This window comes from Cetorhinus maximus, chromosome 19, assembly GCF_964194155.1.
Source record: "Cetorhinus maximus chromosome 19, sCetMax3.hap1.1, whole genome shotgun sequence".
Taxonomy (NCBI): domain Eukaryota; kingdom Metazoa; phylum Chordata; class Chondrichthyes; order Lamniformes; family Cetorhinidae; genus Cetorhinus; species Cetorhinus maximus.
The window spans coordinates 68083534-68096825 of NC_135897.1; the positions used below are offsets into that span (position 1 = coordinate 68083534).

Here is a 13292-nt window from a genome sequence, read left to right on the forward strand (position 1 = left end):
TTGTGCCTCTTGTCACAACACCTACTCTCACTTCATCAATCAATATTTGATGCCTAAACAAAATCAATAAACACACTCTCACAGCGATATTCTTATTTTTCCTAAAAATGGATATAGCTAGTCTTTGCCAAGGTGCTCAACGTTTATAGCAACGTGATATCGTGCATCATATATCATGGAAGCTCCTTCAGTTGGAAAATATAAGCATCTCCTTCACTTTAGATGCAAACTATATGATTGCATTATCATTGTTCTCATGAACAATGCATTGGTCAAACGGATTCAGTTCAATTCAGTGACATTGTTGTTTATTTTTTACAATTTATAATGATACCCGTGTGGGTTTTACACTGTTTATTGACATTTCTATGATTAGAATATGGGACATCTTCTGGAACCTCGGATGGAAGCACATCAACAGAGGCCATCACTACTGTGATCACTTCCCAAGCAACGACAACACCAGAATCAACAGGTATAATCTGTTGCAATCTAACAATCCAATATTATTGGTGGGATAAATTACAGATGTTGATTAAAACTTCTTTCCGAAAACAAAATGAAACCAAGGACGGTTACTGGTACGTTGTAAACACAAAAATGAAAACAACCCAGCCAAGTATATATTCCCTGTAATGGTACAGCTTATAGTAAATAGAAATAAGGATAGTAACAACCGACTTGAAAATACAATGTGTACTGCTTAACCTTGAGATTGGCGCAGTCTCAAAATAAGTACCAAACCAATTCACTGTTTTAACGTCAGTCATGTTTGTTCATTCATGTCATTGAACTTATCTTCCTGCATTGCTGCCATCAACAGGAGCATTATTGCTTTCTTTCACTGACAACTCTTTTAACATCAACAGCTACACCATCATCATCACCTTCAACATCAGAAGACAGCACCTCAACAGCCCCACCTATGACTGTAACCACATCTGCAGCCATTTTAGCCTCAACAAGTGAAACAACAGGTAATTAAAATGCCAGCCAATTGTCGATGTTTAACCTTCACTCTGATAAATCATATTTTAAATAAGCGGCAGACCATTCTTACCTTGACCATTGTAATCAATACCTTTCAGTATTGCAAAGGTCATCTCGGTTTTCACGATGCTTTGTCTCTGAATACCCTTCCATTTCTATTACCATAATATCGGTTTAGCCATCAATATTCCGGACATCTGCAGATCTGTCAACATGTTTGAAATCTTTTCAAGTTTAAATGTCTCTTTTTCCTATCTCACAGAATGAATTGAAACTCAGAAATCACAGATGTGATTGTGCTTCTTGTCACAACATCTACAGTCACTTCTCCAATCAATATTTGACCCAAAAACAAATCAGTAAACACGCTTATGAAGCAATATTCTTATTTTCCCTAATAAGGGATGTAACTTGTCTCATGACAGATAACTTTGACAAAGTGTCAAAATTCATTAAAAATTGCTATGGTGCATCATCTATCAATGAAGCTTGTACAGTGACCAAATATAAGCAACTCATTCATGTCAATTACAAACTATATGATTTTCTATTCATTGTTCTCCTGAAGAAAGCATTGATCAAACATTTTCAGCTCAGTTCAGTGATATTGTTGTATTTTACACGTATTAAGACAATATATATAAGAGCTTTGCACTGATGGCTGACATTTCAATGATTAGAACATGGGACATCTTCTGGAACCTCGGAAGGAAGCACTTCAACAAAGGCCATCACTACTGTGACCACTTCCCCAGCAACTACGACACCAGAATCAACAGGTATAATCTATTACAATCTAGCAATCCAATATTATTGATTGCATGAATTACAATACCTTGTTTCAGAAAACAAAATACAACCAACGATCTTCATTGGTACTTTGTAAACTGAAGAAAGAAAAGAAACCAGCCAAAGCTTATACTCCCTGTAAATGTAAACCTTATAAATCAATAGAAATAGGCATTGCAACAATCTACTTAAAATGCAATGTGTAGTGCTTAAATGTGAGATCAGGTACATTCATGGCTACCAAACCAATACACGATTCTCATGTCAATCATTTTTGTTCATTCATGTCATTGAAATTATCTTTACCATTTGGTAGCTTTATAGTGCAATCAATTGGATCAAACGTTTTTTTCGCTTACAGTTCTTTTCACCTCAACAGCTACATCATCATCATCACCTTCCACATCAGAAGAAAGCGCCTCAACAGCCCCAACTACACAGATAACATCTTCAACCTCTTTAGCCTCAACAAGTGAAACAACAGGTATTTAAAAAGCTACCCAATTGTCAATGTTCAACCTTCGCTCTGATAAATCAAATTTAAACAAGCAGCAGGCAAGTCTTTATTGACCATTGCAATCAATATTTTTCAGTATTGCAAAGGCCATCTTGTTTTTCACTATTCCTTCTTTCTGAACACCAAAACAATTCTACTGCCATCATATCAATGTTTATCTATTAATATTCTGCACATTTGCAGATCTATCAATATGTTTGAATTCCTTTCAAATTTTTACTTTGACTTTTACTTTTATTTTTACTTTGACTTTTAAATTTTTACGTTTTACGTTTAGTCACTTATTCCTAACCCACATAATGAAATCAGAATTCAGAAATCACAGGTGTGATTGTGCTTCTTGTCACAAATCCTACAGTCACTTCTTCAACCAATATTTGATGCCTCAACAAAATCAATAAACAAACTCACACAGCGATATTCTTATTTTTCCTAAAAATGGATATAGCTAGTCTTTGCCAAGGTGCTCAACATTTATAGAAACGGGATATCGTGTAGCATATATCATGGGAGCTCCTTCAGTTGGAAAATATTAGCATCTCCTTCACTTTAGGTGCAAACTATATGATTGCGTTATCATTGTTCTCATGAACAATGCATTGGTCAAATATATTCTGTTCAATTCAGTGACATTGTTGTTCATTTTTTACAATTTATGATGATACCTGTGTGGGTTTTACAATGTTTATTGACATCTTCAGTTTTCACGATGCCTTGTCTCTGAATACCCTTCCATATTCCGGACATATGCAAATCTATCAACTTGTTTTGAATCTTTTCAAATTTTCAATTCTCTTTTTCCTACCTCACAGAATGAATAGAAACTCAGAAATCACAGGTGTGATTGTGCTTCTTGTCACAACAGCTACAGTCACTTCTCCAATCAATATTTGACCCAAAACAAAATCAGTAAATACGCTTACGCAGCAATATTCTTATTTTTCTTAATAATGGATGTAACTTGTCTCATGACAGACAACTTTGACGAGTTGTTAAAGTTCATTGAAACTTGATATGGTGCATCATCTATCAATAAAGCTCCTTCAGTGGCCAAATATAAGCAACTCATTCATTTCAAATGCAAACTATATGAATTTCTACTCATTCTTGCCCTGAAGAAAGCATTGATCAACATTTTCAGCTCAATTCAGTGACATTGTAGTTTATTTTACACATTTTATGACGATACGTATAAGAGCTTTTTACTGATTACTGACATTTCCATGATTAGGATACGGGACATCGTCTGGAACCTCGGAAGGGAGCACTTCAACAGAGGCCATCACTAGTGTGGCCTCTTCCCCAGCAACTACAACACCAGAATCAACAGGTATAATCTATTGCAATCTAGCAATCCAATATTATTGATTGCATGAATTACAATACCTTGTTTCAGAAAACTAAATACAACCAATGATCTTCACTGGTATTTTGTGAACTGAAGAATGAGAAGCAACCAGCCAAGTTTATGCTCCCTGTAAAAGTAAACCTTATGATAAATAGAAATAAGTCTTGTAACAACTGCTTAAAATGCAATGTGTAGTGCTTAAATGTGAGATCAGGCACAGTCTCATAATGAATACCCTTCATATCATTGAAGTTATCTTCATCATTTGATAGACTTATCATGCAATCAGCTGGATCAAATGATTTTTTAGCTCACAACTCTTTTCACCTCAACAGCTGCATCATCATCATCACCTTCAACATCAGAAGAAAGCAGCTCAACAGCCCCATCTATGACAGTAACACCATATTCAACCACTTTAGCCTCAACAAGTGAAACAACAGGTATTTAAAATGCTACCCAGTTGTCAATGTTCAACCTTCACTCTGATAAATCAAACTTTAACAAAGCAGCAGAAAAGTCTTACTTGTCCATTGCACTCAAAATTTTATTTTTTAGTATTTTAAAGGCCATCTTGGTTTTCACTATTCCTTCTCTCTGAACACCGAAACATTTCTGCTACCATCATATCAATGTTTATCTATCAATATTCCAGACATCTGCAGATCTATCCAATTGTCAATGTTCAACCTTCACTCTGATAAATCATATTTTAAACAAGCAGCAAACAATTCTTACCTTGACCATTGCAATCAATATTTTTCAGTATTGCAAAGGCCATCTTGGTTTTCACGATTCCTTCTCTCTGAATACCCTTACATTTCTATTACCATAACATCTGTTTAGCCATCAATATTCTGGGTATCTGCAGATCTATCAACATGTTTGAATCTTCTCAAATTTTCAATTCACTTATTCCTATCTCACAGAATGAATGGAAACTCAGAAATCACAGGTGTGTTTGTGCTTCTTGTCACAACACCTACAGTCACTTCTTCAATCAATATTTGATGCCTAAACGAAATCAATAAACACACTCATGCAACGATTTTCCTATTCTTTCTAATAAGGGTTGTAACTAGTCTCATGACAAACAACTTTGACAAGAACAAAGAACAAACAAAAGTACAGCACAGGAACAGGCCCTTAGGCCCTCCAAGCCTGCGCCAATCATATTGCCTGTCAACTAAAACATTTTGCACTTCTGGGGTCTGTATCCTTCTATTCCCATCCTATTCATGTATTTGTCAAGCTGCCTCTTAAACACCATTATCGTATCTGCTTCCACCACCTCCTCTGGCAGCGAATTCCAGACACTCACTACCCTCTGCATAAAAAATTTGCCTCGCACATCTCCTCTATAGTTTTCTCCTCTCACCTTAAATCTATGTCCCCTAGTAATTTACTCTTCCACCCTGGGAAAGAGCTTTTAACCATCTACTCTGTCCATGCCACTCATAATTTTGTAAACTTCTATCAAGTCGCCCCTCAATCTCCGTCGCTCTAGTGAGAACAATTCGAGTTTCTCCAACCTCTCATCATAGCTAATAAGCTCCAGACCAGGCAGCATTCTGGTAAACCTCCTCTGCACCCTCTCCAACACCTCCATATCCTCCTGGTAATGTGGCGACCAGAATTGCACGCAATATTCCAAGTGTGGCCTAACCAAGGTTCTATACAGCTGCAGCATGACTTCCCAGCTTTTATACTCAATGCCCCTGCCAATGAAGGCAAGCATGCCATATGCCTTCCTGACTGCCTTATCCACCTGCGTTGCCACTTTCAGTGACCTGTGGACCTGTACACCCAGATCCCTTTGCCCGTCAATGCACTTAAGGGTTCTGTCATTTACTGTATAATTCCTGCCTGTATTAGACCTTCCAAAATGCATTATCTCGCATTTGCCCGGATTAAACTCCATCTGCCATTTCTCCGCCCAAGTCTCCAACCGATCTATATCCCATTGTATCCTTTGACAATCCTCTTCACTATCTGCAACTCCTCCAACCTTAGGGTCGTCTGCAAACTTACTAATTAGCCCAGTTACATTTTCCTCCAAATCATTTAGGTATACTACAAACAGCAAAGGTCCCAGCACTGATCCCTGCGGAACTCCACTAGTCACAGCTCTCCATTCAGAAAAGCACCCTTCCACTGCTACTCTCTGTCTTCTATGACCAAGCCAATTCTGTATCCATCTTGCCACTCACCTCTGATCCCATGCGACTTTACCTTCTGTACCAGTCTGCAATGAGGGACCTTACTGAAATCCATGTAAAAAATATCCACTGCCCTTCCATCGTCGATCATCTTTGTCACTTCCTCGAAAAACTCGATCAAGTTAGTGAGACACGATCTCCCCTTCACAAAACCATGCTGCCTCTCACTAATATGCCCATTTGCTTCCAAATGGTAGTAAATCCTGTCACGAAGAATCTTCTCCAATAATTTCCCTACCACTGACATAAGGCTCACTGGCTTGTAATTTCCTGGATTATCCCTGCTACCCTTCTTAAACAATGGAACAACATTGGCCTTTCTCCAGTCCTCTGGGACCTCACCCGTAGCCAGTGAGGATACAGATTTCTGTCAAGGCCCCAGCAATCTCCTCCCTTGCCTCCCTCAGTACTCTGGGGTAGATCCCATCTGGCCCTGGGGACTTATCCACCTTAATATTCTTCAAGACGCCTAACACCTCTTTTTTGATCTCAACATGATCCAGGCTATCTACACACTCTTTCCTAGACAAATCGACCGCTAAGTCCTTCTCTTTGGTGAATACTGATGAGAAGTATTCATTTAGTATCTCTCCCATTTCTTCTGGCTCCACACACAGATTCCCACCTCTGTTCCTGAGTGGGCCTACCCTTTCCCTGGCTACCCTCTTGCCTTTTACATATGTATAAAAGGCCTTGGGATTTTCCTTAATCCTGGTTGCCAGTGATTTTTCATGACCCCTTTTAGCCCTCCTGACTCTTTGCTTAAGTTTCTTCCTACTTTCTTTATATTCTCCACGGGCTTCATCTGTTCCCAGTCTTCTAGCCCTTACGAATGCTTCCCTTTTCTTTTTGGCTAATCTCACAATATCCTTCGTTATCCAAGGTTCTTGAAACTTGCCATGCTTATCCTTCATCCTAGCAGGAACATGCCGGTCCTGAGTTCTTATCAACTGACGTTTGAAAGCCCCCCACATGTCAGTTGTTGATCTGCCCTCAAACATCCGCCTCCAGTCTAGATTCCTCAGTTCCTGCCTAATATTGTTATAATTAGCCTTCCCCCAATTAAGCACCTTAACCCGAGGACTCTTGTTATCCTTATCCACCAGTACCTTGAAACTTACTGAATTATGGTCACTTTTCCCAAAATGCTCCCCTACTGAAACTTCGACCCACTGGCCGGGTTCATTCCCTAATACCAGATCCAGTATTGCCCCTTCTCTAGTTGGACTATTTACATATTGTCTCAGGAAGCCCTCCTGGATGCACCTTACAAATTCTGCACCATCCAAACCCCTAGCACTAAGTGATTCCCAGTCAATATAGGGAAAGTTAAAATCACCCACCACAACAACCCTATTGCTTTTACATCTTTCCAAAATCTGCCTACATAACTGTTCCTCAATCTCCCGCCGGCAATTGGGAGGCCTATAGTAAACCCCCAACATTGTGACTGCACTCTTCCTATTCCGGAGCTCTACCCATATTGCCTCGCTGCATGAGCCCAACGAGGTGTCCTCCTGTCGTACAGCTGTGATATTCTCCTTAACCAGCAGTGCAACTCCCCCACCTCTTCTACATCCCTCTCTATCCTGCCTGAAACATCTAAATCCTAGAACGTTTATCTGCCAATCCTGTCCATCCTTCAACCAAGTCTCTGTAATAGCAATAACATCATAGTCCCAAGTACTAATCCAAGCTCAAAGCTCATCTGCCTTGCCTGTTATACTTCTCGCATTATACTTCTTGCATTGAAACAAATGCATTTCAGACCCCCAGTCTCACTGTGTTCAGTAATTTCTCCCTGCCTGCCCTTCTTCTTAGTCCTACTGGCCATATTCACTGGTTCCCAGTCATTTATTTTACCTGCTGATCTATTGCTCTGGTTCCCACCCCCCTGCCATACTAGTTTAAACCCTCCTGAGTGACACTAGCAAACCTCGCAGCCAGAATATTGGTGCCCCTCCAGTTTAGATGCAACCTGTCCTTCTTGTACAGGTCCCAGCTGCCCCGGAAGAGATCCCACTGATCCAGATATCGGAAACCCTCCCTCCTACACCAACTCTTCAGCCACGAGTTCAGCTGCACTATCTCCCGGTCTGGGAGGAGCTGCAATTGGTTACACTTCTTGCAGATGTAGTTGTCTGGGACACTTGAAGCGGCACAGATTTCCCACATCCCACAGGTGAAGCACTTCACCCCAGCAACTGCCATTTCTAGAACTCAAAGATTATTGAAACTTGATATTATGCATCATATACCATAGAAGCTCCTTCAGTGGCAAAATATAAGCATCTCATTCACTTTCGATGCAAACAATGTGATTGCATTATCATTGTTCTTGTGAATAGTGCATTGGTCAAACAAATTCAGTTCAATTTAGTGACATTGTTATGCATTTTTACAATTTATGGTGATACCCGTATGGGTTTTACACTGATTGCTGACATTTCTATGATTAGAATATGTGACATCTTCTGGAATCTCGGAAGGAAGCACTTCAACAGAGGCAATCACTACTGTGACCACTTCCCCAGCAACTACAATACCAGAATCAACAGGTATAATCTGTTGCAATCTAGCAATCCAATATTATTGGTGGGATAAATTACAGATGTTGATTAAAACTTCTTTCCGAAAACCAATTGCAACTAGTGATGGCCACTGGTATGTTGTAAACTCAATAATGAAAACAACCCAGCCAAGTCTACACTCCCTGTAATGGCACACATTATAGTAAATGGAAAAAAGTCTTGTAACCTCCTATTTAACATACAAAGTGTCGTGCTTAACATTGAGATCCTGAACAGTCCCATAATAAGGACCAAACGAATCCACTATTCTCATGTCAATCATGATTGTTCATTCATATTATTGAACTTATCAATCGGAGCATTATTGTTTTATTTAACTGACAACTCTTTTAACATCAACAGCTACGCCATCATCATCACCTTCAACATCAGAAGAAAGCATCTCAACAGTCCCATCTACGACTGTAACCACATCTTCAAACGCTTTAGCCTCAACAAGTGAAACAACAGGTATTTAAAATGCCAGCCAATTGTCAATGTTTAACCTTCACTCTGATAAATCATATTTTAAACAAGCAGCAGGCAATTCTTACCTTGACCATTGTAATCAATACCTTTCAGTATTGCAAAGGTCATCTCGGTTTTCACGATGCCTTGTCTCTGAATACCCTTCCATTTCTATTACCATAATATCGGTTTAACCATCAATATTCCGGACATCGGCAGATCTATCAACACGTTTGAATCTTTTCAATTGTTCAAGTCTCTTTTTCCTATATCATGGAATGAATGGAAACTCAGAAATCACAGGTGTGTTTGTGCTTCTTGTCACAACATCTACAGTCACTTTTTCAATCAATATTTAATGCCTAAACAAAATCAATAAACACACTCATGCAGCGATATCCTTATTTTTCCTAATAATGTATATAACTAGTCACTTGACAGACAACTTTGACAAGATGCTCAACGTTTATTGAAACTTGATATCGTGCATCATATATCATGGAAGCTCCTTCAGTGGAAAATATAAGCATCTCCATCACTTTAGATGCAAACTATATAATTGCATTACCATTGTTCTCGTGAACAATGCATTGGTCAAACAGATTCAGTTCAATTCAGTAACATTCTTGTCCATTTTTTACAATTTATGATGATACCTGCACAAGTTTGAAACTGTTTATTGACATTTCTATGATTAGAATATGGGACATCTTCTGGAATCTCGGAAGGAAGCACTTCAGCAGAGGCAATCACTACTGTGATCACTTCCCCAGCAACTACAACACCAGAATCAACAGGTATAATCTGTTACAATCTAGTAATCCAATGTTATTGGTGGGATAAATTACAAATGTTGATTAAAACTTCTTTCTGAAGACAAAATGAAACCAGTGATCGTCACTGGTATGTTGTAAACTCAAAAATGAAAACAACCCAGCCAAGTTTATACTCCCTGTAATGTTACACATTATAGTAAATGGAAAAAAGCCTAGTAACAAACTACTTAAAAAAACAATGTGTAGCGCTTAACTTTGAGAGCTGGAGCAATCTCATATTAAGTCCCAAACCAATACACTATTGTAATGTCAGTCCTGTTTGTTCATTGACCTTATTGAAATTATCTTGCTCATTTGATGAGCCTAATGCTGCAATCAACAGGAGCATTATTGCTTTTTTTCATGAATAACTCTTTTAGCATCAACAGCTACACCATCATCATCACCTTCAACATCAGAAGAAAGAACCTCAACAGCCCCATCTACAACTGTAACCACATCTTCAGCCGCTTTAGCCTCAACAAGTCAAACAACAGGTATTTACAATGCTACCCAACTATCACTGTTCAAGCTTCACTCTGATAAATCATATTTCAGTCAAGCAGCAGACAATTCTTACCTTGACCACTGTAATCAATATCTTTTAGTATTGCAAAGGCCATCTCGGTTTTCACAATGCCTTGTCTCTGAATACCCTTACATCTCTATTACCATAATATCGGTTTAGCCATCAATATTCCGGACATATGCAGATCTATCAAAATGTTTGAATTCCTTTCACATTTTCAAGTCACTTATCCCTATCTCACAGAATGAATAGAAACTCAGAAATCACAGGTGTGATTGTGTTCCTTGTCACAGAACCTACAGTCACTTCTTCAATCAATGTTTGATGCCTAACCAAAATCAATAAACAGACTCACGAAGCGATATTCTTATTTTTCCTAATAATGGATATAAGTAGTCTCATGACAGACAACTGTGACAAGGTGCTCAAATTTTATTGAAACTTGATATTGTGCATCATCTATCATAGAAGCTCCATCAGTGGGAAAATATAAACATCTCCATCGCTTTGGATGCAAACTATATGATTGCATTATCATGACTCTAGTGAGCGATGCATTGGTCAAACAGATTCAGTTCAATTCAGTGGCATTGTTGTTCATTCTGTACATTTTATGATGATACCTATAAGAGTTTTAGACTGATTATTGACATTTATATGATTAGAATATGTGACATCTTCTGGAACCTCGGAAGGAAGCACTTCAACAGAGGCAATCACTACTGTGACCACTTCCCCAGCAACTACAACACCAGAATCAACAGGTATAATTTGTTGCAATCTAGCAACCCAATATTATTGGTGGGATAAATTACAGATGTTGATTAAACCTTCTTTCCGAAAACAAAATGCAATCAATGATCTTTGTAAGTATTTTGTAAACTCAATAATGAAAACAAATCAGTCAAGTTTATATTCCCTGTAATGGTAAACATTATAGTAAATAGGAAAAAAGCCTTGTTACATCCTACTTTACATACAATGTGTGGTGCTTAACTTTGAGATCCGAAGCAGTCTCATAATAAGTGCCCACTCACTTCACTTAACTATGTCTTTTTGTAGCCTCCTTATGTCCTCTTCACAGCCTATTTTCCTACCTAACATTGTGTCAACAGCAAATTTGGTAACCATCCTTTCAAACCCTTCATTCAAGTCATTTATATCAATTGTAAACAGTTGAGGTCCCAGCACTAATCCCTGTAGCACACCACATGTTATATCTTGCCAACCAGAAAAGGGCCCATTTATGCCTACTCTCTGCTTCCTGTTAGCCATCCAATCTTCTATCCATGCCATTATGATGCCCTCATACCACGAGACTTCATTTTCTGCAATAACATTTGATGTGGCACTTTATCAAATGTCTTCTAGAAATCTAAGTACAGTACATCCACCAGTTCTCCTTTATCCACAGCATATGTTACTTCCTCAAAGAACTCCAATAAGTTGGTTAAACATGATTTCCCTTGCACAAAACCATGTTGACTCTGCCTGTTGACCTTGAGCTTATCCAAGTGCCCTGCTGTAACTGCTTTGATAATAGCTTCTAACATTTTCCCTACAACATTTGTCAAGCTAACTGGCCTGCATTTTGTCTGCCTCCCTCTTTGAATAATGGATTTACATTTGCTCTCTTCCAATCTAATGGGACCTTTCCCAAATCTAGGGAGTTTTGGAAAATTAAAACCAATGCATCAGCTATCTCACTAGACACTTCTTTTAAGACCCTAGGATGAAGTCCATCAGGAGCCAGGCTCTTATCAGTATCACTTCTCTGGTGACTGTAATTTTCCTGCCTTCCCCCCCCTCCCCCCAACTTCCTGGTTTATACTTGTATCCACTGTAGTGAAAACTGATGCAAAATACCTGTTCAATTTATCTGCCATCTCCTTGTTTTCCATTATCAATTCTCCAGCCTCACTTTCTATAGGACCAGCACTCACTATGTTAGTTAATTTCTTTTTTTAAAGATTTATAAAAAAACTCTTACTATCTATATTTATATTTCTGGTTAGCTTTCTCACACTATTTTTCGCTCCTTATTAGTCTTTAGTCATTCTTTGCTGTTCCTTATAGTCTGTCCAATCTTCTAACCTCCCACTTTGCACAATTGTATGCTTTTTCTTTAAGCTTGATATTATCTTTAACCTTTCTAGGTAACCACAGATGGTGGTCCGTCCCTTGGATCTTTTCATTCTCGTTAGAATGTATCTATTTTGTGCATTCTGAAATGTCCCCTTAGATATTAGCCACTGCGTCTCTGTTGACCTATTCCTTAGCCTAACTTGCCATTCGCTTCCAGCTCAGCTTTCATGCCCTCATAACTGCCCTTATTTAAGTTTAAAAACATAGGGCAGAATTTTGCCCTTGGCGGGGGTGGGTGGGGTCGGTGGGGAAGCCGACCACCGCCCGCGATCGGCTCCACACCGCAATTTCATGTGGGCGGGCCAATTAAGGTCCGCTCTGCATGGATCGCAAGTGGCAGTGCTCAGCGCTGCCTGTGCTAGCGGGGGGAGGAGGGGAAGTCGGATCTAGCGCGTAGTTTGCGCATGCATGAGAAAGAGTGCTTCAATCTCCCTGAGGCACGGAGCTGCCTCAGGAAGATTGAAGCGCTGTGTATAAAAAATGAAGAGAATAAAAATTTAATAAAACATGTCCCATCATGTGACTCTGGCACACGCCTGCTGAACAAAACATCGCGAGGCTGTGCGATGACGTCAGGACGCACGCCTGATGCACGCTATTTTACACTCGGGCATGTTGGGCATTGCCCGCACGCTAAGGGTAATATTCTGCCCGTAGTCTCAGACCCACTCCTCTCTCCCTCAAACTGAATGTAAAATTCAATCATATTACGGTCGCTGCTACTTAGGGGTGCCCTCACTATGAGAGCATTAATTACTCCGATCTCTTTGCACTATACCAGGTCTAGTATAGCCTGCTCTCTGGTTCGCTCCAGAACATGCTGTTCTAAGAACCTATCCAGAAAACATTCAATGTGCACCTCATCTAGGCTATCTTTGCCCATTTGACTTTTCCAGTCTATA

General features: G+C 39.2%; 1 protein-coding gene across 1 annotated transcript in view; it reads left to right on the forward strand.

Annotated features, from left to right (window-relative positions):
• Window positions 1-4574: 4574 nt before the first annotated feature.
• The window catches only part of LOC144694267 (uncharacterized), a 134866-nt gene continuing 126148 nt past the window's right edge, over window positions 4575-13292 (forward strand). The window contains exons 1-6 of the mRNA XM_078564609.1: window positions 4575-4599; window positions 8323-8421; window positions 8797-8904; window positions 9600-9698; window positions 10097-10213; window positions 10911-11009. Of these exons, the coding sequence (XP_078420735.1) occupies window positions 4575-4599; window positions 8323-8421; window positions 8797-8904; window positions 9600-9698; window positions 10097-10213; window positions 10911-11009 (547 nt within the window). The remainder of the gene's footprint in view (window positions 4600-8322; window positions 8422-8796; window positions 8905-9599; window positions 9699-10096; window positions 10214-10910; window positions 11010-13292) is intronic.